This window comes from Dipodomys merriami, unplaced genomic scaffold (genome assembly GCF_024711535.1).
Source record: "Dipodomys merriami isolate MVZ:Mamm:240054 unplaced genomic scaffold, mDipMer1.0.p SCAF_14, whole genome shotgun sequence".
In the NCBI taxonomy this organism is placed as follows: Eukaryota; Metazoa; Chordata; class Mammalia; order Rodentia; family Heteromyidae; genus Dipodomys; species Dipodomys merriami.
Window position 1 is genome coordinate 38787280 of NW_027202715.1, and position 27685 is coordinate 38814964.

At 47.8% G+C, this 27685-nt stretch overlaps 2 protein-coding genes across 3 annotated transcripts in view; both read right to left on the reverse strand.

Moving 5' to 3' along the window:
- Positions 1-891: 891 nt before the first annotated feature.
- Positions 892-13077, reverse strand: LOC138825805 (opalin-like). 2 transcript variants are annotated; one of them, XM_070020474.1, is made up of 6 exons: positions 12756-13077; positions 8071-8106; positions 6032-6067; positions 4845-4961; positions 2189-2245; positions 892-1177 (listed from the first exon to the last, which is right to left on the reverse strand). In XM_070020474.1, exons 1-6 carry the CDS (start codon positions 12756-12758, stop codon positions 998-1000), a joined length of 429 nt encoding a protein of 142 aa, XP_069876575.1. In that variant the 5' UTR covers positions 12759-13077; the 3' UTR covers positions 892-997. The 2 variants fall into 2 exon arrangements, with proteins under 2 accessions (XP_069876575.1, XP_069876576.1); XM_070020475.1 differs by lacking the exon at positions 8071-8106.
- A 2350-nt stretch (positions 13078-15427) lies between these two features.
- Positions 15428-27685, reverse strand: part of LOC138826172 (tolloid-like protein 2) — a 110566-nt gene continuing 98308 nt past the window's right edge. Inside the window, exons 17-21 of the mRNA XM_070021315.1 lie at positions 26533-26658; positions 25042-25169; positions 22799-23012; positions 19321-19571; positions 15428-18615 (exon numbers count right to left, since the gene is read on the reverse strand). Of these exons, the coding sequence (XP_069877416.1) occupies positions 18484-18615; positions 19321-19571; positions 22799-23012; positions 25042-25169; positions 26533-26658 (851 nt within the window). The 3' untranslated portion in view covers positions 15428-18483. The remainder of the gene's footprint in view (positions 18616-19320; positions 19572-22798; positions 23013-25041; positions 25170-26532; positions 26659-27685) is intronic.

The window sequence follows — 27685 nt, forward strand, 5'->3', positions numbered from 1 at the left end:
TGAATAGCTAAGATTACAGGTGTGAGCCATCCGTGCCTTGCATTTTATTTTATTTATTTGAGACAGGGCTTTCCTATGGAGCACAACCTGGCCTGAAACTCCCTCCATAGCCTAGGCTGGCATTGAACTTGTGATCTTCCTCCCTCTGACTCCCGAGTGCTGGAATGATTACAGGCATACACCACGCTGGCCCAGCTGACATGCGTATTTCCCTCCAATTTCACAAACCGCTGAGTGGGGTTGGAGGATGAAAACCTCCATTTTATAAGTAAAGCATTGAGGTCGCCGATGACCCACGTCATACCCATGCCACTTTGGACAGCCAAAGCGAGTTCAGCACACCCGGGGCCCTGCCCAGCCTGTGGGAGAAGCAAAGGCACCAACATGCCAGGGCAAAGCCGCTTTAAGACAGACAGACAGACGTGCTCGCCTAGATGGCTGGACCCAGGGACCGGTGATCCGTGGGACCACGCCACAGCGTCTGGGACGGAGGGGGCGGGCTGTGGAGTGGGGTTCCCGTGCGAGGACTCCACGTTTTCCAGGATATCATGGTGGCTCGCGGTGGATGCTCCCTGAGACACCCCTGGGCCCAGGCTGGGGACCCGGAGAGGCAAGGGGGTCTGACTGTCTGACAGCCCGGGACACCGCCGGGCGCCTGGTCCCGCAGAAGGCAGGCCCCGCGCGCAGTTTTGGGTTTATGGGGGGGGGGGGGGCAGTGGGGAAGGCAAGCCGCTGAGACACAAGCGCATCCCCAGGGCACGTCACATTCCCAGCGGGCTGAGAGGCGGGGCGGGCCGGGGCTCCACCCGCAGCACAGGAGCTCGCCCGCCCCGACCCCCGCCGGGCGCCGCCGCACCACGCCCGGCTCCAGAGCGGCGCAGGAAACTCCCGTCGGTGCTGCAGCCACGTGGCGCTCCGCCTCCCAGAGCCGAGCCCCGGGGGGGCGGCCCGGCCCCGCTCCGCGCCCGGCCCCACTCCGCGCCCGGCCCCGGCCCTCTCACTCCAGGCTCAGCCGGGGCACCAGCCACCACAACCCCCGCCTCCGCTGCAGGGCTTCCGGGGGGCGGTAGCTGTCGGGCGGCAGGGGCTCCTCGCGTCCCGACACGGTCTTCACGTAGACGTGGGCTTCGTGCGTCCCCGCGGCGTGGCTCTCGGGCGGGGCTGCCCTCCGGGGATTCTGCAGGGCACAGCCAAGAGGGAGTTCAGACGCCCGGGCCGTGTCCCCAGCGATCGATCGATCGGAAGGACAATCCGAGGGAGCGTGGGAAAGGCCGTGACCAGAATTAGGAAGGGCAAGAGATGAGGAAGGGCGAGGCGCCTTGCGGGGTGGAAAACAGTGAGGAGGGCCACGATTGCCCCGTGAGTGCCCGGGGGGGGGGGGGGGCAGGCCACTCAGTCTCCTTCCTTCCTTCCTTCCTTCCTTCCTTCCTCCCTCCTTTCCTTCCTTCCTTCCTTCCTCCCTCCCTCCCTCCCTCCCTCCCTCCCTCCTTCCTCCCTCCTTTCCTTCCTTCCTTCCTTCCTTCCTTCCTTCCTTCCTTCCCTCCTTCCTTCCTTCCTTCCTTCTTCCCTCCCTCCCTCCCTCCCCCCCCCCATCTGGGATCAGGACTGGTCTGAACTCAGTATCTGCCGCTTTCATTCATCAGCTAGAGCTCTACCCACAGAGCCACACGTCAAAGCCTTCAGTTTACTTTTCTCCTCCTCATGTATTGATCAAGTACAATGTTGAATAGGAACAATGAATGTCTTTATTTCTGTGTTCTTTTTTAAGATTGTTTTCAACTTTACCCTTAGATATAATGTTTGATTTTTTTTTAATACGTCAAGTTCCTACTCTAGTTTGCAAAAAGTCCAACTCACATGTGACTTCCCATATTGTCAAGCAAGCAATATGGGAAGAACTCTCCCATGATTGCTTCAAACTTCTCTTAGCTGGTTGAATAGTCACACAAGTTTTCTTTTTGTCAGTAAAAGAAATGATGGTATAGTGATTTTCTAGCATTAAATTAACCCTAGATTCCTATCTGCCCAATCAACACACGCTGAGGAGCTTGAACTTTGCACTTTAAACTTCACTTGTTCCACTTATTTCTACATGTGACCTTATACTTTTTGTACATGGAAGGCTCTGAAAGCCTTGGTTTGGTTACTGTGTGAATCAACTGTAGAGACTAGAATAAAAGGTTCTCACCTCCGATATCTTAGGATTGTCACTGATTTCGGAAATTTCACATGGTCTGTCACTGTCCTAAAGTAGTACAAAAACAAACAAACAAATGAAACGTGAAAGGCTTGTGATCATAATCATGACTAAAACCAGTAGATTTTAAACCTAAATGCATGCTAGAATCCCCAGACCTTTAAAACCACACACACACACACACACACACACACACACACACACACACACACACACACACACACACACACACACACACACACACACACACAACTTTAAAAAACACAAACCAGGTGGACTCTGTGGGAAAGTGATGAGAGTAGAGATAAAATGAGATTGGCCATGCTTTGACAATCAAGTCTGCCATAAGATTCTTTCTATTGTATGCGTCTCTCTATTTCTATTCTGACTCTTTCTATTGTATATTTTTTATGTTTTGGTTTTTTTTTTGTCAGTCGTGGGGTTTGAACTTTGGGCTTGGGCACTGTCCCTGCACTCTTCAGCTCAAGGTAAGTACTCTACCGCTTGAGCCATAGCACCACTTCTGGATTTCTAGTGGTTTATTAGAGATGAGAGTCTTGCGGAGATTCCTGCCCAGGCTAGCTTTGAACCATGGTCCTCAGATCTCAGCCTCCTGAGTAGCTAAGATTACAGGTGTGAGCCACTGGCAACCAGCTGTTTAAGTTACAGCAACCTTCACAATGGTTTGGCTTTCCATGGTTTCAGTTTCTTGTGGATAACTAGAACATGAAATGGTCATGGGAAATCCCAGAAGCAGTGTTGAGCAATGTGATGAAATTCTGCTTCATCCCACCTGAAATGTGATCATCCCTTTGCCCAGTGTATCCCCCTGTATATGTATCTACCTTGTAGTATGCCAGAGGTAGGGCAGAAACCACATTCACAAAGCTATCGTTTGTTGTTAGAATTGTTTTATTTTACTGTTAGTTGCTCTTGTCAACTCTTCCTATGGTTAAGTTATAAGTTACTGTAGGTATGTGTGCATAGTGGAAACCAGCATCTATGGGGTTTGATGCTTCCATAGTATCAGACTTCCCCTGAGGGATCCTAGAATGTGTCCTTTGTGGAGAAGAGGAAACCACTATATCCATAATAAAAATGCTTATTTACTGGGCTAGAGAGAAGTTTAATGAGAGAGCACTTGCCTAGTATGCATAAGACCCTGGGTTTAACCCTCAGAAGCACAAACTATATATATAAATATATATTATATATAATATACACTACTCATACATATATAAGATATATAATATATAATTAATATATGTGTGTATATATGTGATTGGTACTACAGCTCTGTCACCCAGAAATTCTAATTTAATTGTTTTTGGTGATGGTAAATTTTTAGTCTCGGGGATGATTTTAAACTGCACCAATGGTTGAGAAACTATTAAATATATGCCATCACCCACAATCACTTTCTAATGGGCTCGAAGTGTACAGCATACAACACATCTTTACATATGATGTAAGGATGATCATCAGCCAGGATCTCCTGTCATCCTCACAGTTTTGCCTGTCTTTTAAAACACGGAAGATTGTTTCATTTGTTCAATTGCTTTTTCTTTGTCAGTGTTGAAGGTAGAACCTATGGCCTCTCACGTCATTGGCGAGCTACACCAATGGCACATGAGGGTAGTTTTTATGAGACCTATTGAGAGATCCATGGCATAGAAAATGTTACATCACTTCTCCAAGACATACAAAACATAAAGTGGCAGAGTCAGAATGAATACCTAGGTTTTCTATCTCCCTGCTGATGCTTATCAGCATGAAAACAGAGAACATTTGTAAATAAAGACAGGCAATGGAACCCAGTCTATCTAGGACTTTGCTGAATACACCTCTGGGTGGCTTTCACTTCTGAGCATGGTCCCCGAGGTCTGAGCATGGCCCTCCTATGGGTATTCAGGACCTCTTTGCCTTCAGTCTTTCTTAACATTATCTCTAGCCCTGCTTTGTGAAGTCTGTGCCCTTCTAAACATCTCAGGCCACTATAACATTTCGCTGTTTTGGGAAGACATGATAGGGTTTCACTATGTCATACAGGCTGGCCTCAAACTCCTGATCCTCCTGCCTCAGCCTCCTGAACGATGGAATTATACAGGTGTGTTACCATGCTGGGCACCACTGCCACTTTTTGCCACTCCAAATGCCATCATTGTTGCTAGAGATTTCCCTGGGTGGCCTGAAAGTTATACAGCTCTAACTAGAGCACAATGTCAAATCTAAGATGGAAATCACACTACAAAAACTTTTTTCCAGGGCTGGGAAGGTGGCTCAGTGGTAGAGCACTTGCCTTGCATGCCTGAGGCCCTGGGTTCGATTCCTCAGCACCACATAAGCAAAAAGAAAAAAAGCCGGAAGTGGCACTGTGGCTCAAGTGGTAGAGTGCTAGCCTTGAGCTGAAGAGCTGAGGGACAGCGCCCAGGCCTAGATCAGGCCCCATGACTGGACCCCAAAAAAACAAACAAAAAAACCAAAACTTCTTTTTCCAGGGATGATATTGATCAAGATGCACTGCACTCACAAACTGGTACGTTGAATTGAAACCCCTTCATATAACTACTTCAAGATAATTCTCCCCCAAACGAGTGCACTGAAATACTCATTCCTCCCACTCAGCCACACACAACTCGGTTCTCACCTCAGCCTGCTCCCTGTGTCGTCGCCGGTGGATCACGGTAAACAGCAAGGCCACCAGCAGGGCAGTGGCCACCAGGGACGGGATGCCTGCTGCCACTCCAAGAGAGGGCCCACAGCCCTGGCACACAGAGAGAACACACTGAATTCAGTGCCTAAGCACAAAACACAAAACCTAGACCCCAGGGTCACACACACAATCCAAAGAGGAATGAAATACGGTGAAAAAACATCTTTGTAACATATATGACAAATAACTTGCTTTTCCCAGTCAATATGCAAGTCTTATGGAAAGCTGCATTCGTCTTCACTTTTTTTTGGGGGGAGGGTTATGATTTTATCAAAGTATAATAGAAGCACAATTTCAGATTGATGGCTTTCCACATGGTGAGTGAGCATGGCGATGCTGACACTCGTATCCAGGAGCGCCACACTGCCGGACCCGATCCTGCGCGTCCATCTGCCTCCTCCTCGCTGTATGGACCACTACCGTGAGCTCTACTGCTGTCTGTAAAACAGATGGCTTGTCTCTGCTCAACACCATGAAATCCATGGCCTTCCTCACTTTCAAGCTGAGATAGTTGTATGAATAATTGTCAAGCCAAGTTCAGGGCTTGGTGATGGTGCCATAAATCAGACTCTTATCTTCCAGACAAATGCACAAGATTGGTTGAGCATTGCTACCCTCATCTAACAGCCAACCAAAGCGAGACTTGGGAACATTATATATATATATATATAATTACAAAGTATTAGTATAGACTTTATTTAATGATTAAATACAACTTAAGCTGAATTCTTCAATGGCTAAGACTTTTTTTTTTGGGGGGGGTCCAATTGTGGGGCCTGAACTCTGGGCCTGGGCGCTGTCCCTCAGCTCTTCAGCTCAAGGCTAGCGCTCTACCACTTGAGCCACAGCGCCACTTCCGGCTTTTTTCTTTTTGCTTATGTGGTGCTGAGGAATGGAACCCAGGGCCTCATGCATGCAAGGCAAGTGCTCTACCACTGAGCCACCTTCCCAGTCCCTGGCTAAGACTTTTGTAGCCATAACATTCCGAACTTTAATCATCATTATATAATCCTCATGTCTGGGGTTGAGCTAGATTTTAAAATATTGAATCATTCCCTAGAATTGGTTACTATTTACTTCATAAAGATGTAAAAAGCTTATGTAAATGTTCATCCACTTACCACTTCTTTTCCACTTGTGACAACTGGGGGGGACGTCTACAAAAACAAAAAAGACAAAAGAACATGACTCGTTTTTGTTTTTTGGGTTTTTTTTGGTTGGTCGTGGGGCTTGAACTCTGGGTCTGGGCGCTGTCCCTGGGCTCTTCAGCTCAAAGCTAGCGCTCTACCGCTGGAGCCAAAGTGCCACTTCTAGTTTTCTACTGGTTTATTGGAGATAAGAGTCTCATGGACTTTCCTGTCCAGGCTGGCTTTGGACCGAGATCCTCAGATCCCAGCCTCATCTGACCTTTCCAAGGACCAGAGGTAGGAAGGGGAACCTGTGTGCATGAAGCCGCTGCTCGGCTGCTATTGGTGTCCTTCTTCGCCTGTGCCTCCCTCCCATCTCTCCCCAGAAGCCTTCTGCTGCTCTCACCAGTATCTACTAATTGCATCAGCGAGCAATTATGGACCACTCACTGTGTGCAAGGCATGTTAGCCTTTTTCCTATATTGACTCCCATGTGCTTCTCAGCAGCTGGTGACGATAACAATGCCCATTTGACCGCTCAGAGGAGAAGGGCACAGAGAAATGGGGGAACTGGTGTGAGATCATGCAACCCCACATGGCAGACTACAAAAGTCTGGCCCTAGGATCCACGTTCCTATCTCCTATGCCAGACGCAGCACCCAGCCTAGTTTCCCTAGAGTTCAGCATGACCCAGACTGCCACAGGGAAGGGAATGTGGTAGAAATACCAACTGACTGCCCCGAGAGAAGATAACCAGGACATCGACTAACGCAGACTAGCTTAGACAAAACAGAACGGTGCACCCCACCCAGGTTCAAAGCAAGGATGGAAAAGTTCTCAGAGCAATGAGCTGTGCAAGCAAGTACTCCAGAAGATGGCCGCTGATGTCCTAAGGTTCTTCTTACCCACTCCCCTCCATGCCCCAAGCAACAACTTCTCTGCATGGCCTTAATAGAATGCATCCAACCATGTCAGAACAAAGCCTGGATGACCTCTCCGCAGCCAGGGAGAAAGTTCCAGCCAAAGAAAAGGTTTCGGCAGGTGATGAGAGGGATAAGGAAACCTGTCTGCAGACAATGAAATTAAAGCAAGGCAATATAGTGAATTGAGAGGATCAAAAGACAGGACCCCAGGAGAGTAGAGCAGATGCCCAGAGAGCAGGACACAGATATCCAGAGTGGGCAGTGGTGACACCAGAAGTTTAGCAGTAAGTTGGAAGGGCCTAATATTTCACTCCTTTCTAGAATACGATCCTCCTGAGCACTAGTCTGGAAGTACACTCAATATGCATAGAAATTACCAGAAAAGTCTGGACGTAGAATCCACTAAAGACACTGAACAAAGACGATGCCTCACTCAGGCAACTCAACTGATGTGGTACCTTGGCTGTTAGTGCTATCTCTGTATCATTTGAGAACAGGAGCTGGGCAAGCAACTGTGAGTGAGGCTCTGAGTCCCAAGGACTGAAATCTCTTTCCATATGATGTCACCAGGAGCCTTAAGATGTTCACTCCCTGTCAAGAATGTATTCCAGCCAAGTGCAAGGGGCTCCTGTCTGTAATCCTAGCTACTCAGAAGGCTGAGATCTAAGGATTGTAGTTCAAAGCCAGCCCAGGAAGACAGCACCGAGACCCCGAGTTAAAGCCACAGGACTGGTACAAAATGAAGAAGAGGAAGAAAAAAAAGACCAAATGGAAGAACTTAAAGGTATAAAATTTAATGTAGACTAAGGAAAACAATAATGCAGAGACAACAAAAATCAAAATGGATGTTAAGAAAAACTGAACAGCAAGGGAATGAAGGCACCAATGATTTCTGTTCATGGGAACTTACGGTTTGGGGTTCCCCCCCCCCGTTTTTCTCTTCAAAATGTTCATTTACTACTTTCATAATTGTAGTCTTGTCTCACCACCCCTCGACTCTTTACCGGTTTCTCTGGCAGGCTGGGTTCATCCCCACTGAAGGCAAGGCTTGTGGGATAGAGTTCTAGGGCTACCATTGTAAACTCCACCTTAACCGCCTGCTGGACTCACCGTGTTAGCGGGCAGGGTGAAGTTGAGGGAAAAATTCTGCAAGAGAGAAGGAAGCATTCAAACTCTCAGGAATGGTTGGTGAGATCCTGACTCCTCCCTCCAACCTGGAGGCCCTAATGTATTTCAAAAGGATGTGCTGGTCTTCCAAGAAGGCTTCATCTCCACTCCTGGTGTTGGCCCCAGAAGAAGGAGGGGTCAGTCACTCTCCCTCCCCTGCCAAGACCCCAACCCCAGCTACATTAGGTGGGCAATCAGTGAAAAGTTCTGGCCTGAAGCATGCTCATGCATAAGGGCAGTAGAAACTTCATCAAAAATTTCAGCAAGAGACGAAAAGGTGTTTCATTCTCTCCAGAACTACATTTAGGGGGAAAAATTGTACAGTTCTGAAATACTTTGTATTTTCAGCTTAAAGCAGAAAGCAAGTCCTCCACCCCCATGGGTGGCACTTCTCCAGATGAATTCGCTTGGAGAGACAGGCTGCTATTATTACTGAGTCTAAAACAGGGGTCTGGGCTACGCAGCTGAACTGGCCAGAAGGGTAGGGAAGGCAAACCCACCCCGGCCTTCCTTCCCTCCACACCTGGGCTCACACTCAACAGGGGGAATCAGCGTTTAAAGATGGTGGGCTTTGGAAGTGGAACTGTGGCTCAGGGGTAGAGCACTAGCCTTGAGCAAAAGAGCTCAGGGACAGCCCCACGGCCAACAACAACAACAAAGATGGTGGGCTTCATAGAGCAGCGAATGCCCTGCCTGGTGTCTACTTACCTGTTTAAACCCTAACCAAGCTTGGTGGCTCCTTTCTCCTTCCTGTCCTTATCCTTACTCCAGTTTGAGCTCATTGAGACATCTGTCCAGGCTACTCCTTTCCCACCTGGATGGGCCCAGTGAATGGACCCCGCTCTAACTTGGCCAGCAATAGTCTCTGACCCCAATTTCCCAGGCTGAGGTGGTTTTGTTTCCATTTTCCAGGTTCTCAACAACTGGGACTCAGCCATCTTGATTAATGGTCCCTGTCTAGTCCCTCAGTGATACTCAAGCTTCTGACAATGCAGAACTTGCCGTGCCCTCCAGCTCTTGACCTCCCTGCTTCCACCTAAGACTAGTTTTTTTTTCATTCTAGGAACAATATAATGGCAAAATGTTAACATTAAATGTTAACAATAGGAATCTTGTGAAGAATCTTAACATATCAAAGATTGGCTAGGCACCATTGGGCTCACACCTGTAATGCTTGCTATTTGGGAAGCTAAAAACAGGAGGATCATGGTTCAAGGCCAGTGCAGGGGAGAAAGAAAAGTTCAAGAAACCCCTTTTAACCTAGTAGCTGGGTGTGGTGTCATGCCTGTGATCCCAAGCTATGCAGGAGGTCTGGGCAGAAAAGTGCATGAGACTCCATCTCAGTGGAAGAAGTTAAGCATGATAGCGTATGCCTGTCATCCCAGCTATGATGAGATGCCTAAGATAGGTGTGTGGTAATCCAGGTAATCCTGCCTGGGCAGGAAGAGACCCTATCTCAAATTTTTAAAAAGTCAGTGCCAAAAAAGACTAGAGGTGTGACTGTAATAGAATGCCTGTTTAGCAAGCATAACACACTTGAGTTTGAACCCCAATATGTCATTAAAAAAAAAAGCATGTTGTAGATGATATCATTTCAGGCCTGAAGTATCACAGAGGTAATTTTAGACCTCAAAACTTTACTTCACAGGAGAAGAAATTGAGACTGAAGACTCATCAGAAATGATCTCATGGACAAATGAGAACAGTTAGCCCCTCTGTCTCTGACTCTGTCTCTGTCTGTCTCTCTCTTTCTCTAGCAGACAAATAAGCTTGGTCCTTGTGACCCAGATCTAAGCTGAGAAATAGCTCCAGAGCAAGCAGACTCAATCTGTGCAAAAGAGCTGGCACACATCTTTTGGCTAACTGACTGGTGGTTTGGAGTTGAGATGGACTATTGAATGAGGAAACCTGTGAACTGGGGGTGTCTGAAGCACTTTCGGCATATACTTCCCTCTAGCTCTGCCGGGAGATTATGTCCTCCAATTAAGATGGCCATCCACCTGGCATGCTTCAGTGGTGACTTCTCCCACTCCTCTGTCACTTAGAAATGGGGCATCTTGCCAGGCACTGGTGGCTCATGCCTGTAATCCTAGCTACTAGGAAGGCTGAGATCTGAGGATCATGGTTTGAAGCCAGTGCAAAAAAGAAAAAGCCTGAAGTGGTGGTGTGGCTCAAGTGGTAGAGTGCTAGCCATGATGCTCAAGGACAGCACTCAGGCCCAGAGTTCAAGCACCAGGACTGGAAGGGGGGGGTGCATTTTTACTTTGCAAAGGAGGAAACCATGTCTCCAGAATGCCCTAGGATGGCCAGGTCCATATAATTGGTTAGCTGTCACCATATCCAGGTGTTGGTAATAGCCTCTTCCTACCACTGGCTGAGGAGGCTTAAAGGTGTCCATACAACTGCAGTTTCTGCGTATGAATCAGAGGTTTTGTATACCTCTTCCTCCATGCACCTGTTAGAGCAAGGGTCATCTGGGCCTCCTAGGTCAGGCTCCTGTTGCTCAAGGACCTCACCACTGTCCTTTGTGCTGACACTAACTGATCAGAGAGGCACCACAAGGACACTTGGTGAGTGATGCCCTGAATGCAGCTGTCCAGCGCTTATGTCATCAGTGAATGCTGGTACTGATGTCACTAGGCCCCAGACAAAGCTTCCTTTACAGGGAGATGACAGAAAAGAAGCAGAAGCAACAAGCAGGCTATTGCATGCATTGTTTATCAACATTCGGATGACAAAGATCTTGGCCAATTTCAGCATGTGCAAACATTCATATGTTGTAGAAACACAGTAGAGTGCTCTCATGGAGAGAAAAACATGACACAGTGTCTTTCAGAGATGCAGCTGGGTAGGGTGAAGCAACCCTGGGCATAGGGCCACCTGAGCTGGGTTTGAGTCCAGACACCTCCATCACTTAATAGCTTAGATAAGTCACTCAACCTCTCTGGTCTCCATTTGCAAAGCTATTTTTCCAGGCTCAGTTTTTCAATCTTCAAAATGGGATGCTATTGCTTTTAACTTGACCTGTCTATCCTCCAGGGTAAGCCCAAGGGATATAATGTCTATGGTAGTTCCTTCCAGATTATCACACTCTCTGGGATGCGAGAAGTTGCATAGTATCCTGTTCTTCAAAGCCTGGACAGCACAGAGTTAGCATGCAAAGCCACTTGGGAAGTTTATGTAAGATAAAGTATAGTGCTCAAAGAATCAGAATTGGTACAATATATTTGTTAGTTGTTACTGCTGGTCTGAGTTGTTGGTGATGGCCTAGGGAACGACTCCAAAGGCACTTGCCATCTTGGTGGCTGAGTGTCGCTGGTGAGTTTGCTGTTGGTGGGGGAAGGGGGAGAGATGGCAGTGATTCAGTTATTGAGCGTATGCTGGAATCAGACACTGTTCTTTCTCATAATCTTCCCATGAGGAGAGCAGTGTTACCCCTATGTTCTGGGTCTGCAAATAGGTTTCTGAAGGCTGCTAGCTTATCAGTGGTTAGGGTTAGGTCCCAGATCTTCCTAACTCCAAAATTCAATGTCTTTGCATAGTCCCTCCTCATCTTTACATTCCACATGTGAGATTCCACGTTTTTCCTTCTATGTCTGGCTAGCATGTCCATAAGTTCCATCCAGGCTGTGGGAGGGGCAGTATCTCTTGCCCTTTTTGCCTGGTGGTACTAGGGATTGAATGTAGAGCCTGGCACTTGCTGGGTAAGCATTCCACCACTGGAACTAGGCCTCCAGCCCTTTTGTTTTTGAGACAGGGTCTCACTAACCTTACCTAGGGTAGAAATAAAAACTTCACCCCCTTGAATCTGCCTCCAGACTAGCTAAGATTACAGGTGTGAACCATCATACCTGGTGGATCGCCTCCTTTTAAAATTCATCTAGGAACAATGTATGTGTGTGTACACACATACACACATACATTGTTATGTAACATATACATTGAATATGTAACATATACATATATGATGTGTATAAGAGATACATTATACATATAAAATATATACATGTATGATATACAATGTACATGTACATATATAATTCACAATATACAATGTGCATATATATACACACAATGGAGTGTATATATACATATATACACACATAATGGAACATATATACACAATGGAACATGTAATGCATATGTAAGTGTGCATATATGTATGTATATACACACATATATAGTTTCTTTAGGCATTCATCCATTGACAAACATCCAAACTATTTCCAGAATCCTTTAGTAAAGAAAACACAGATGCCTCCAGTTTTCCTTCCCAATTTAACAAATGTCACTCGATTGAGTCACAAATACACACCACAAATCAGCCAGATTCCTGGAGAGTTTGTGATCTGCCTGCTGAGAATATAGTAGTAAGCAGAGTGCATAAGAAAGAGAATACCATTGTTCCAAGTGGGAAGTGAATACAGTTGAAACCTCTACTCTCAAAATGAAGGTGAGATCAGCAAAATATTGCCTGAGATTTTAAAAAACTAAGTATGTTGCACAAAGGAAAGTAATTAAAAGCCCATCTCCTTGACTGCATTGAATTCGGAGACCTGAGCTTTGAAAGTCTACAAGTCAGTTTCACAGAGAAAACTGTTTGGCTGAGAAAAGATGCTAACACTCACCATTTCCAACAGCCTCCCAAGAACCTCTCCAGGCTCCTTTCTCGCTGGCTACTGGCTTGTAGCTCCCATTGTAGGAACACCCAACTGGAACTGCTGGAGAGGCAGGGCGAGAGGTGGCTCTGAGAGAGCCTTGGCCAAGCCATGTATGGTCAGGGGAGTAGCCAGGCCCTCAGCCCATCCCTCGAGAAAGATGGGCTCTGTCCCTTGGACACTGCATGCGGCTCAGGTCCTCTATCCTCTTTGTCTTTATTTTCTGGCCTTCTTACTTTCCTGGCAGTGTCATCTCAGCAAAGAAGCCCCCAGCTGGCCTGAGAGATTGGAATCTCCCACAGCTGACCGCTCTCTAGAAACAATGGGTCATACAGGCTGAGGCTGGCCACTCGGTCTCCAGCTGAGAGGCATGCCCATGCTCTTGGCCATGCCACCCACTCACTGCAGGGGATGGCTGTGGGATGTGTGTGCTGAGCTCACTGCGTCTGGGGCAGGGAGGGGCAAGGCCACCACAGTGAACAACTCTGTGGTCAGTCAGTGGCCTGATGCCCAAATCCTCATCGTTCAGTGAGAATCTCCAAAAGCTCTGACTGCTGTACATTTTATGATTTATCGTGAACTCGCTTCTTTAAGATAGCAAGTTGCCAGCAAAACCAAATTATAACTAATAATGCTGGCCATTCAAAGAAAACCATCAAGAGAGGAGCAAAGAGAGTTGTAATGAGAAGAGCAGCTGAAATTATGAGGGAGGTCGCTGCTTTAGATGATGCCAGGAGATGCCACAGAAGCTGAACGTGGACAGTCTGAAGAGGACAGATGCGTGAAGGATTGAGGGAGGAAAGACACAGGCGTGGTATGCTCTCAGAACCGGAAGGAGGCTGCTATAGCTGTAACAAAACCAAGGAATGACCCAGAACTTAAAGACAGAGTGGATCTGAGGCCTGATGATTCAGGCCCAGCAGAAGACAATGAGATTTTTTTTTTTTCATCCCTAGAGCAAGGGGAAGCCCTTCAAGGGTTTTAAGTGATAAGAAAGCATGATCAAACCCTACTTCAACATCTGGAAGTATGTTTTCTACTGGATGTGTGTCACTTTTACACCCGTTGTAGTGTTGTTTTTTTTAAGTCATTAAGTCCAACTATTGTAAGGTGGGGACCGTCTGTATTGAGCCTGATGCTCATCTCCTTAGAAACAGTAGAAGGAAACACTTTAGTGGGCAAGTGGTTGAAGATACCAGTGGTTCTCTGATCATTTTTATCTCTCCATCATTTAAATTGGTACAAGTCCAGCCACATCAATGACTGGCAAGACCCCCCCCCCCCAACTTGGCCAGCTTGGAGCACTCTCAATGACTACCAGCTACAATGGTCTTTCGGGGTTGCTACGTTGAACATCATTGCCTGGACATCTAATAGTAACTAGGTGTCTTCTAAACACAGCTCTGGAGTCCCAGTTCAAGGCTCCAGCAGGTTTGGTGTCTGATGAGGACCTGCTACCTGCCTCACTTACAGACATGTTTTTGCTGGGTCCTCACAGGGGAGAAAGGGCAAGGGCTCTCTGTAGACTCTTTTATGGGGGCATAAATCTCTCATAACCTAATCACATCCAGAGGCCCATTTCCCAATACTGCTGCATTGGTTTCTAGGACTTGAGTTGATGAATTTTAGAGCACACAAATGCTTCTGACCTCAATGGCCTTGTTCTGTTTTCTGTGTCCTTATCTAAAATGTCAGTAATGAAAGTAGTAAAGAAATAAATTATTAAACAGAAGGACCATGATCACTTCCCTACTGTAACATCACTAGGTAATGTCATGCACCCAATATTTCCAGTTTACTTTGTTCTTATCTGAAGTTAAGCATAGCCATATAATGTGCTTTGGTCAGTGGAAGGTGAGTACAATATGCTACCCTCAAGCTGTATTAATAACCGGTGTGATCTGTCATCTTCCTTGTGTCATGCATGCTCTAGATAGTACCACTCTATCAGCCTGGTTATAAGGATACAGTAAAGAGTTCGCAGACAACTAGATAAAAAATACAGTGTGGGCAAGAAATAAATCTCTTCAATGTGAAGTTAATGAGAACTTGGGTTGTTTGTTGTTGCAGCATAAGCTAACCTCTACTCACTGATACATGAACATTTATAAGCTCACAAACTTGGAACTCATTTATTAAGTCCAGAAGATGAACCATGGTGAGGATATCTATCATTATCTATCATCATATATCTGTCTGTCTATTTCTCACCTATCTTTCTACTTACATATCATCTAGTTAGTCTCTCATCTACCTACTTACCTAGTTTACATAGACATCTCGATTAAATACTAGTGGGCCCCAAAATGTGGTAACTGTGAGAAGGCCATCTTTAGCTTGTTATAGTTTTTTGTTGTTTGAAGATAATCTTGCTACATAGTCCCAAAGGGCCCTGAACTATGTAACGCAGGCTGGTCCCAAACTCATGATCCTCCTTCCTCAGCCTACCAGGGGCTGAAATTACATGTTTACACCACCTTACCAGGTTGCTTCTGTTTTCCTAAGTCCATTAGGAACTCTGTTCTGGAGCCAGGCATTTGGATTCTCATCAGAGAGTTGTAAACTATCACCAGGAACACCCATGTTGTCTGAAGTAGTAACACAGACCCAGGACACATCGATAAATCACATTCTTTAATGAAACCACCCTTTCTAGACAGGCATATAAGCTCCTCTCAATGTTCTCTTTGAAACTGACATTTTATGGAATGACTCAAAATAAAGAATATCTTATATTTATAGATAACACTTTAAACAATTTTTTAAAAAGAAATCTTTTAGGCATTTTGGTATTATTATTCAGAAGTTCAGTCTATAAAGCAAACTTTTAAAATATCTGTTGGAAGCCAAAGGAACATTCGTTCCTGAAGTGAAGACAAATGCTACCATATCCGAGGGCTCCCACGTTGCCCAGACTGATGGGAAACCTCCCAAGTGCTAGTTAACTGTGTTGAGCCAATTAATTTACTTAGGCAGAGAAATTTGCAACTATCATGAAACTTTAGAGAGAAATAATGAAACAGAAAGAAATAGAAGGAAACTTTCAGAGGAAAATAGAGATTATAAATGAATCAATGCACACACAGCCTTGCTTCATCTGTTTTGGAGAGATCCGATTGGCCCACATGAATTCCAGATCCTTCTGTGCCCTGGGATGCTGGTTCTAGCTTGTACTAGATCACAGTATACTAGAATTTGACCAGGATGGAGACCCAGACCCCAGCTACTTCATTAGGTTATATGTGTGAACGTAATTGCTTTGGGGCACTGAGATATCCTCAGGTCCTAGCACCCAGTTAGACAAAGCAAGTGGAAAGAGGTACTCCAACCCCTTCATTTACTTCGGGGGATGTTTCTAGGCAGACCACTGAGCAACTGGAAGAGCCAAGGTAGGAGTCTGGTCTTTCTGCTCAATGAACTCTCCCTTGTGAGGCCAGCTCTGGTGTTCCTTGCAGGACCTGTGTAGTGCATAGATCCCTGTAGGTTCCAGACTAGGCCCAGGCAGCCTCAGTTGAGTCAGAGCTCATAGCTCTGAGACTACATCACTCACAGGCCTAAATAAAGGTCTTCGTAAGAGTCCCATTGTTGCAGATGGGCCACGTGGTGACAACTGGTGGAAGCTGTGGGTTTCTGGAAATGTCCCTCCTGCAGAGCAAAAAGAAGCTTCTGTGTGTTATGAAGGCAATGAACACTGAAACTGCTTCTCCCTCACAACTGCCTCCCTGTCCATCTTCTTTAGACTTCTAAAGGTTAAATGTACAGAATTTCCCTCTCCTGGAAAAGGGACCCTTAGCAACCACTGGATGTATCCAGGTTTCAGTTTCAACTTAGACAGACAAAATGGAACCTCAGAAAACACCAAGATCAGAGAAATGGAACCCACAGTAACAGGAAGATGGATCTGACCCAGGGGAGAAGTTGCTCTACTTGCCATATCAAAGTTCACCCTGAGCAGAGTGGGCCATCCATCAGGACATGAAGATGGAAGGCGAGCCTCAGTCCAGGGCTGGGATAGGCTAGAGAGGGCTCAGGAGGAGGTGGGCAGAACATGTGGAGCCAGCACTGGAGGCTGGGGCCATAAAGCTACCGCCAATGGGTGGCATTTTTCACACTGCTGCGATTTAAGGCTTTGACCACTGATCCTTTACATCCATACACATATACACATATATTATTATTATAACTTTGATTTTTTTCTGTTTTGAGAAAAACTTATTCCCATGTCTGTCTGTCTTTCTTTCTTTCTCCTAGTTTTATTCTAGGTTTTACTCCCAGCAATCACTTTTAATTTGAAACAGTCTTCTGGCTACAAAGTCTGACCTTCACAAACTATAACCCTTAGCCTTTCACAAACACCTTGTTTAAAATGATCCTTCATTCCCAAAGGAATTCAGGAGCCTGGGAGCTCACTGGAACCACTCATGTGCCGCCCTGTGTTCAAATGCAACTAAACAGGACTTCTGGCTATGTAAACATTACTGTAAAATTATTCCAACATAAATATTCTTTTAAAAGCTAACATACCACACAGCTTTGAGCTTATAATGCCCATAGATGCCTTAATGAAATGCCATTCAAAACAACCTCCTTGCTTAAGTTATACCTTGAGGTACTAAAATTACACAAATATCATCTCTACTTCTCTAGAACAAGTGCCAAGGCTGGTGGGCCTCTGACTGCCAGGTGGTGGCTGAAGAGTCATCAATGGAAGTCATGGAACCACTGCTTAACCCGCTGGATTTCAGGAAGTTAGTCATGACTGACTTGCCCCGCCAGTGATGATCCTTATATAACTTAAAACGAACAGTGTTCACCCACCAGGACCTGCCCTGGTCCCTCCTAAGATGTCTTTGCACGTCTTGCAGATGCACTTTGCCCTGGCGGTCAAGGAACTGAGGATCACCCCAGCAGTTGCTGCCATTGCTGGAGGTTATCTGGAAGCCAATGGGAGCCCAGGCATAGATGGCGTCTTCTCAAAGTCAGTGATGGGAAGGAGTATCAGGAAGAGTCAAGACATTTTCTTTTTGGCAAACAAGATTCCCACCAGCAAATGTTCTGCTGGGATGTCCAGTGGAGGCCATAATCCCTAATGTAATTAGGGATAAGGGAACCCTAAGGGGTCAGAGAGGCAGAGGAAAGGCAAAGGTCTTCCAAGGTCATGATGATGACTCTCGCGTTTGTGCTGTAAGCAGCTACCTTGTCCTCTACCGCTCTTTGTCCTCCACGTTCCTAGCTGACATGTCCCTGGCAGAGAAAAAGCAAAACTTCCTAGCCAGTACTGGGAGTAACAAATGAGCCACAGCCACATGATCCTCATTGCCCAGTGCAGACAGAAGACAGCCTGTATCTCCAGGATCCAGTCACAGGACAGGCATCTATGGAAACATATCCAGAACAGTGGAATGACCAGCCCTTAGCTGGCCTGTTGCCCCATAGGAGCAAGGGACGGTCAATGAGAATGAACAAGCATAGCTTGCGTGGTCAGTGACTTCAAACCTTTACCTTCTGGAACCAAGGGAACACTTTCTCTTTCATTTTGTGGGCCAAACCCTTAGGTAACTTTTGTCTAACTACATACCTTCCAGATTGGATTTTAAGTTTTTGTTTGAGAAAAAGACTGTACACTGTTCGGGGCTGGTTCTCAAGGTGCTATGATAAAGCCCTCCTCAGTTCCTGTCTTTCTACAACTTGGGCCTTCCTATTTCATGTGCAGAGCATCCTGAAACTTGGTGCTGGTATATTGGGCGTGGAAACCTTTCTTGTTGATGGTGTCGTCTGTGTGGAATCGAATCATCAGGGAGTCCCCTGCAGAGTAGATTTCTTCTAATGGCTGAGGAGAGGAGAAAGGAAAACCAGAGAGCATTAGGCAAGCTGGCTGTGGTTGGAGTTTAAATCAGAACAGGACAGCACTCAACTCGAGGACACAGGATGGCTGATGGTACAATGAAGCATCCCCAACGCCAGAGGCTCTAGGGGCATCCAAACAACTCAATGCTTTCAAAGGAAAGCACCGCAAAACTTTTGCTCCCTAGGACTCTGTGGGTCTTGCTTCTCTGTAGAAGATCCAAGATGCACAGCGTGCAGAGTCTACCATGCACCAAGCGCACAGGTGGGCCAGGCCTGCCCTCCTTTATCTCAAGGAAGCTTTGCAAGCACTCTGGGTGCTTTGCCCATTACCGTTGGGATGTGTCTCCCAAGAGACCTTGAACAAGGGCCATTGCTCAGGTCTCCGTCCCAAGGAGGTCAGGCAGATGGCAGAGCTGCTGTGTTTGTTGGAAAGGTTATGCCAGGTGCTCTGGGAGTGGGAATCACGCTCCCACTGCTGTCTGCTGGGTCCTGGCAGAGACAAGGAACTTCCCATTCAGGACCTCCAAGGGATCCTGTCCTTGGAGCACATAGCTTCAAAAGCTTTATCCAACCCCCAACTCCTGTTTCCCACTCTAGTGCCAGCGAGTGGCAGGGGCAGCAATGGCTGACACACCCAGGTGTCAATCTGGTTACTTAGCCCCCCCCCCCACCTCTGGGTGCGACTCACCCCTGAGCCACAGAAGCGGCCAAGCCTGGGTGCTGAGCTGTCGTAGCCATCGTAGGCCTCCATGTAGTCATAGCCACACTCAGCCTCCTCCTCCACTTCGAAGGTCCGGAAGATCAACTCCACGCCATAGCCATCCTCCGCTACTATCACCCAATCACAGCGGGCCTGGCTCGGGTAGTTGTTGTCCCCAAACTGGGCGTGGGAATAGAGCTCTTTGGTCTGTACCTCGGCCTTAAGCCTGCCCCCGCACTCTGGGGCAGAGAGAGGAAGAAGACTACCCTCAGTCCCCAGAGCCCTGGTGCCACCCCACCTGCTTCCTGCCAGCTGCTCTGCAGAGCCCCTACACGAAGTCCTGTCCTTCCATTTCACAGAGGAGTAAACAGAGGCAGGATGTCTGAGGTCAGCGCTCCCCTGGGGGGCTGAGGTCAAACTGTCCATTAGAAGCCAGTCTCCTGTTTCCAATGGGGCCACGCAAGGCCTCCCAGAATCCCTGAGCATGCCACTGAAAAAGGCGGGCTGCTTTTTTCCTCTCCCCATTTAAGGGGGAATGGGGCTGATGAATGGCTTGCCTGACCACTTGCTGGGTCTGACAAGTTAGGCCAGTACAGGAAGCAGAAGGGCTCACTCAGGCCGGCCTTGACTTAGTGTAATGTGATATTGCTGCCACCAGAGGGCACCTCAGAACCACAGGTAGCCCCATAGGAGAAACCTCAGCGTGCTGATCTTGCTTGCTCTTGCATTTGAGAAAACCTACTACAGGCTGAGGTGGGGGTCACAGGGGCGCGCACCTCAGAGTTCTGGCTGCATCCTTCAGCCATGGCTTCTGAATTTTATTATTTTTGTTTGAATTTGTGTACATTTGTAACATCAGAGGGTCGGTGGTGATGCTTCTGTCCACACACGTGCACGTTGTACTTTGAACAAACTCACTCCCCGCCTCCATGTTCCCATTTCTGCTCGTCTCCCCCTTTGCAAACAGTGTTGGTGGGTATTGTGCTGTGTGTGTGTGTGTGTGTGTGTGTGTGAGAGAGAGAGAGAGAGAGAGAGACAGAGACAGAGACAGAGACAGAGACAGAGACAGAGACAGAGACAGAGAGACAGAGAGATCCTTTGATTCTCTTAACCCCTCAATACCCTCTTCCCTTGCCTTGCTGGTTCCCTTCTTGGACAGACCCTCAGTTTACACTCATGACCCCTGATCGTTTTACTGGAACATCAGCTCAAGTTGGCCTGGGACCTATACCAATGTGTCTGTAGACTCAGTGCACATAGATAAAATGGATAAAGGAGTCTGATCTGGACAGGGAAGCCCTTGAGATTCTGGAGGCAGATTCCTCCATTCCTCCTCCCCAGTGTGCTACACGCTACCCCACCCTCCACCTCCAGGAAGGGAGTGTCCCAGCAGCGCGAGTGCCCCATCCCGTGCTGTGGGTTCTGAGCGCTTCCAGGTTTGGTTCACATTTCTAAGCGCTGATGGAGCTACATCCCAAGCTGGCCCCAGCCCTGCTGCACTTGAAGCTCTCCTATACTTCCTTCCTCTGGCCTGGAATTTCTTCTAGATCTGACCTGTCTTTGGGAAATTTCCAGTTTCTGAGGCCCAGATGGAAATAAAATGAGCACAGAACACAGAGTAATGCAAGAACGCTCCTTCCTCACCAGCTGGGGCCCCAGGGGGCTGAACTCAACTTTACCTACACCCCACCAGTACCACCAGGCTCTGAGCACCAGAGCGAGGGAGATGCACTTAGCCCCCAGCACCTTCCTTACTGGTCAAGCAGCTTCCAGAAGACCTTGTCTGGGCCTGGGGTGATTACAGCCTCCTGGTTCTATAACCTGTGGCTGCCCAAACCTTGGAGGTGTCCCCACACACCACTCAGCCCTTTATAAACAGTGCCTTTATTACATTCACCTCAACAATTACCTTTACATCCAAACAACCAAGAGTGCCCCCAATTTCCTGCTGGGACTCTAGGCCACCTCCAGTACTTGATCTCTGGCTGTACGCACAAGACAGTGAGGTCACGACTCAGTGGCCTTTAAACTCCTCTGGGGAACACGCCATGCAGTGTCTATGGCTAAGCAGGGCAAACTAGCCTGCCAGGCAAAGGTGATTGTTGGTGTTTTGTTTTGTTTGACTTGAGTCCTGGTTCCTGGCTTGTGTGCTCGTGTGTGTGTGTGTGTGTGTGTGTGTGTGTGTGTGTGTGTGTGTGTGTGTGTGTGTGTGTGTGTGTGTATTAGGGACATTAGGGCTCCATAGTCATGTTCTCTGACTCAGATTTGCAGAAGCTGTGAGCCCACTGTAACTCCCGGATGGAAGAGCCCACGAGGTCTCTACGTCTGCCCCTGGAGCTGGTCCAGGTGCTAACTAGCCTCGTGAAGCTGTAAGAGCAGCTCCTTTTCCTCCTGACCCTCTACTTGGAAAAGCAAATAATGTAAGTTATGAGCATAGGCCTTTTCTTCCCCAAGGGATCACAGAGCTACTGGTATTTTGAATGCAGGAAAAAGTAACAGGGAACAGAAGTGTTTTCACTTTCCCATTTTCCTACTCAGAGGATCGAAAGGGCTGCTGGCTACCGCTGGCTCCCAGACTAAGAACTTCACAGGCCAGCGAAATTACAAGTACATTTTTGGAGGGTGGAAGAGAGGAAAGGAATTGATGAAGGGTTGCCTACATCAAATTTTGACATGTAAAGACATCAAAAGGGGCTGATAGCCTGCCTGGCTCAAATGGGAGAGCATCTGCCATCAAGTGAGAGGCCCTGAGTTCCAACCCTAGTAGCAAAACGAATGGAAATAAACAAAGCAAAACCAACAAATGACCTGAACAACCACCACCAAAAACCTGCCACCTTTTTGCCTATGATGACTGACCATTTCTTTTCTCTTTTCAGTTCTCTTTCTTCCTTCCTTCCTTCTTTCCTTCCTTCTTTCCTTCCTTCCTTCCTTCCTTTCTTTCTTTCTTTCTTTCTTTCTCTCTCTCTCTCTCTCTCTCTCTCTCTTTCTTTCTTTCTTTCTTTCTTTCTTTCTTTCTTTCTTTCTTCCTTTCTTTCCTTTCTTTTCCTTCCCCTCCCTCTCTCTCTTCTTACCTCCCTCCCTCCCTCCCACATGTGCCAGTACTGGGGCTTGAACTCAGGGCTTCATACTCTTGCTTGTTTGTTTTTGTTTTTGTTTCTCAAGGCTGGCGTTCTACCATCAGAGCCACAGCTCCACTTGCAGCAATTTGTTGGCTAATTGGAGGTAAGAGTCCCACAAAGCTTTGTGTTTAGGCTGGCTTTGGACCTCAATCCTCAGATCTCAGCTTCCTGGGTAGCTAGGATTCCAGGCATGAGCCCCCAGTGCACAGCCTAATGTTTCATTTACACAGGTCCATTTTATCACACAGTGTGTCCCCTCGCCCTTCCCTCAGTAGCGAGGGACGGCTTCTCTGCCTTCACCACACACAACCCCATCTCTCCCGCGGTGCCCCGCCACTCAGTACCTGTGCTATGTGCTGCCTGAAAGCCTTTCCTCTGCACTGAGGCGTCCGAATAGAACCTGAGGAACAGGCTGCTGCCCGATGCCACTATGGGCTCTGGCTTCTTGCTGCCACAGAATCGACCGAGGGTAGGGGCCAGGATGTCAGGTCCATCGTACATTTCCAGGTGATCATAGGCACATTCCTGGTGCTGCTCGATCTCAAACTCATTGAACGTCTGGGAACAGAAGAACAGAAAGTAGAGCAGGGACCTGGCATGGAGCTGGGGTGGGGAGGGGAAAGGCGAGCTGTCAGTGGTGGTGGCATCTGTCCAGCCTGCCATGCAAGGAGGTGCCTAACCATGGAGCACAGTGGCACTGGGGAGAGGGGCTCCGCTCAGCCTCCTTTTGGTCTCCAAAACAACTCTGAAGACACATGAGCTACTCTTACCATGCCATGATCCCTTTGTAGGGGAGACAAGCAGAGATGGTTCATAACATGGTGACCACCAGTGAGCAGCAGGTTTTTGATCCTAGCTACGCATTCCCAGCTCTGTCCTCTTCTCTCCCTTCCCTGAATTCCAAGAACCAGCAAGGGCTGAGCGTCTCCCTCAGGCCAGCAGCTGTGTCGAATGCTTTACAATATTACCTCATTTAACACGCAAAAGTCTACCCCGACTCCACAGGTGTTGAAAGCAAGCATACAGCAGGTGACTTGCCCAAGGTCACACACTGATGCAGTGGGGTTGTAACCCAGGAGTGGTCTCAGAGACTTTTAAAAAAATTACCAGTTCTGAAGCTTGAACTCAGGGTCTAGGCACTGTCCCTTAGCTTTCCTGCCTGACTTGGCTTGATTGTTAGATCTCAGCCATCTTAGTAGCTAGAATACAGGCTAGAATACATCTGTGAGACAACATTTCTGTCTGCTGTACAGACAAAATATGTATGACTGTGCCGAGCATGCTGCTCTGTGTTCTATTCCCTAACGGTTATCCAGGATGACTGCTGCCATTGAAAACACATTCCAGCAGATGGCAGTCTTGGGAAGGCGTGCTTTCTTAAATGCACTCTGAATCTACTCTCACCCAGATCTGAGGCTGTTCTCATGACCCATGCAGCTCCTGGGAGCAACCAAGGAGAGCAGTTCTCACATGTAGCATGTACTGGACGTGTGGGCTGAAAGCACCCTGTATCCCTTCTGCATGTCTCCATGCCTGTCTACCTGTCTAACCTTCACTCAAGGAGATTCACCTGTCCACATCTCAGTTAGGGCCCTCAGCACTAAATAACCTCACAGTCCCCGTGCCACTGGCTACTGGTGAGCATGCTTACATCTCTGATCTCTTGCATTCTCCCTGAGTTAGTGTTCCGTCATTGGCAGGACAAATCCTGTTCCTGTCAGTATTTAGAGGATTCATTTAAAATAATAACAGCAAAAATTTTGTCAGCCCAGCTGGCAAAGTGAATTTGCCATGTACTCCAGACTCTGGAAGTCCCTGGGAGTTAAGAAATAAGACTGAGAGAGATATATTTCTCCTTTGAAATAACCAAGCAAGTGGTTTGAGACCACATATCAGTTACATGGATGAGACTTAATAAAGACTTGCAAGGATTTTCCTTTTTAATTCAAGAAAGAACAAACATAACTTTCCTATTACTGATTGGATAAATAAAAGTTGTAAGATAATTTGATCTCATTTGAGTGGCCTAAGTAAGAAAAAAATCTATATTTTCCCCATATACATGCATAGGAAATTTCTGGATGGATTCAGAAGAAAATGCTGAGGGCACCCATTTCCCTTCCCAACCTTAGTGCTTACTGAAATTATTTTTTAAACCTTGAAAATGTCATGTTTGGGGTTATTAAAAAAAAATCAACACTGAAACAACTGAATTTCAAAACAGCCCTGCAGATCTGTGGGGTACACACACACACACACACACACACACACACACACACACACACACACACACACACACACACACACACACACACACACACACACACACACACACACACACACAGCCATCGTGAGCCAGTATTGTTACAGAGCTGTTGTGAGTGACCTCTCTTTTCCTTCTGCACCACAGCCCCATGAAGCAGGCCTTATCAACACCCGCACTTTCTACACAGTGGATCAAAGACCAGGAAATTCTGGGTAGATCCCCAACTAAGTGTCAGCAATAGGAAGTGGCAGAGCAGAGACTCAAACTCAGGCCTGCCCAATGTGGAAATGCAAGTTCTTAACCAGCTACGAGATGACTCACGAGTTTCACCCTGTGGCCTGCTGTAGAAGAGATGTTCCAGGTGCACTCCCTCCGGCTGGGGTATTTATCAGGCCAGTTGGGGGTTGCCAGGGTCCCTTCTGCACTGCTAATTTTGTGTGCACAGCCAGCTGGGGGTCACAGGGGGGAGAGAGTGTGACATTCACTTGTAAACAGTATCAAAGGTATTTGTTATAGAGGTTTCTTCTCTGGTTTCTTTGTCTTGGGGTCATCAAAGATGAGTGGGGAGCAGCCTGAATCCAGTGCTCTTTGGTGCAGAGATTTGCTGATTTGTTTGAATTGCGTTCCTGCCTACCTCACTGTGGCTCAGGAGCCAGGATAGTCTATTAACTGTCCACAAGTATGCTGGCATTGCAAATAGTACTAGGTTAGAAGCACAGGCCTTGGGGTCAGATGGAGTCAGTTCAGGTCCTGATTCCACTACCTATGGGGCCTTATTTATAAAAGGGGTATCAGCCTCGTACATGCAGATTAAGTGAGATACCACATGTAAGAGGTAGCTGAGATCCTGCCCTGGGAGAGCAGCAGAGATCTCGCTGTCACTCTATGCCCTGTGCATGTGCCCCTTTCAGCTTTCCAGCATGTGGAGAACTCTGCATTGTCCTGGTTATTGCTCTGCTCTCACAGTACACCCCAGGACCTGCACACTAATTGCACCCTGGGCAGTGGTTAGACTGTGTCTTCCTCTGTGCTGAGCACTCATTCAATTATTTTACTCCTTCCCATTTCCAAGTAAGAAAGCCGGGGTGTGGGGGGAAATCTATGGTCTTTACAGGTCACCACACCCAGCGAACGTTGTGGACTCTGTGGCATCAAGGCCTGGTGCCTGTGCTTATCACAGATGTTCAAACTGCTTCACAGGGCAGAACCAGAATGGAGGGGTGGCTTCTAGAATGACTGGGTGTTCAAAGGCAGGTGGCCCTGAACTCCTATGAATGAATGGAGCATGGAGAAAAGTTCTCCCCAAATTCTTGGTCCCTATAAGGCCGGTGTTTGGGTAATAGTATTATGGCATATACGGTGGCTGATATTTATTGATACCTGCGTGTGTTATATGCACCAGGCTGGAATACTTTCCAGGCATTCTTTTAATATCTACGAAACTTCAGGAAGGAGGAACACTGAGCCTCTTGCTGAGTCTCAGGGACTAACTTGTTCAAGGTCACACCACTAATGAGTGGCTATCTGGGGTGTAGACCTGGGCCTACCGCTTAACCACTTTTCAGTAACTCAGCAGGGGGCACCTGAAGAAGCCAGGAACAGTGAGCCAGTCCCAGCAAACCAGAGCAAGGCACGCAGAGGTTGAGGCCCAGACTCAGGCCTCTCCTGGAGCAGTCCGGCCCGGCCCACCGCAGCTCCTCCCACCCCCACCGCAGCTCCTCCCAACCCCACCGCAGCTCCTCCCACCCCACCTCCCTAGCGCATGCGCCCTCGGGGGAAGGTCGTGCAGCTGGTCCCAGAGGTTGCCCTCACCCTCTTTGCAGTCGTGCTCGTTCTCATGCAGCCGGTACCCGTTCCGACACCTGCACAGGTAGCTCCCGAACGTGTTGACACACTCGTGCTGGCAGCCACCGTTGTCCTTGGCACATTCATCTTTGTCTGGGAAGATCAATGGAATCTCTGGTTGGGAGGGTCCCTCATCCCTGTTCCAAAGCAGCCTCCTCCAGGGAACCTCCCTGACTGTCCCCCATTGTCCTCTTATGGTGTGTGTGTGTGTGTGTGTGTGTGTGTGTGTGTGTGTGTGTGTGTCCCCCATTGTCCTCTTATGGTGTGTGTGTGTGTGTGTGTGTGTGTGTGTGTGTGTGTGTGCGTGCTCAAATGGTTTGGCAGGTATGTTTAATTCCCTCAGCTCCTAAAACCGTTTGCCACACCGCACATGTGTTCTCTGCCCCTGCAGGAAGGATTCCTATTATAGCAAAAGTCACTGGGTACTGAGTATGTCCTAGGAGTGGGACCTGCCCCAAGCACTTCCTATATGTTATCAAGTTCATTTCCACCCAACCTCAGGAAGGAGGGCTCGTACCCACTTTACAGGTAAGCAAACAGAGGCTGGGAGGACTGAGGTGCCCAGAGTCACTCAGCAAGTGGCCTAAGCGAGCCACCTGCAGGTCTGGGCGCACACACCACTTCCTGCCTGTGGAGTCAGGAGGTCAGTGAGTGCTGACCCCGCTGCAGCCCTGCCTGTGGCTGGGACACGGGGCAGCGCCTGACTGTGTGCCTCAGGGGTCCACCCAGCACCCCAGGACGGGTGCCAGCCCCTCCATCCCTGGGTTCTTCTGGGGACACTCGCAGGCCCTCACCCTGCTCAGACTCAGCGCTTCTGCCCTCAGGGTTCCAAGGCAAGCATGGAAGTGTGCCCCACTCTGGAGACTCGCACACCTCCTCTCAGGGAGGTGCCGGTCCGCTCCCCTACCCACCCAGCTCCACACTTGAGGTCTGGCTTGATCACAGGCCATCACAGCACCCCTGCGGAGGACCTGCAGAGGGTCCCACATCTGGTTCTGATGAATCCTCACTCTTCTATCTACATTCAAGGTCCTCTAAAACCCAACCCCACCCAACATGGCCCACCTCAGCCCTGGTCTTGAGGACTGACTTGGTTCAGTCTACTCTCATCTTGGTCTCT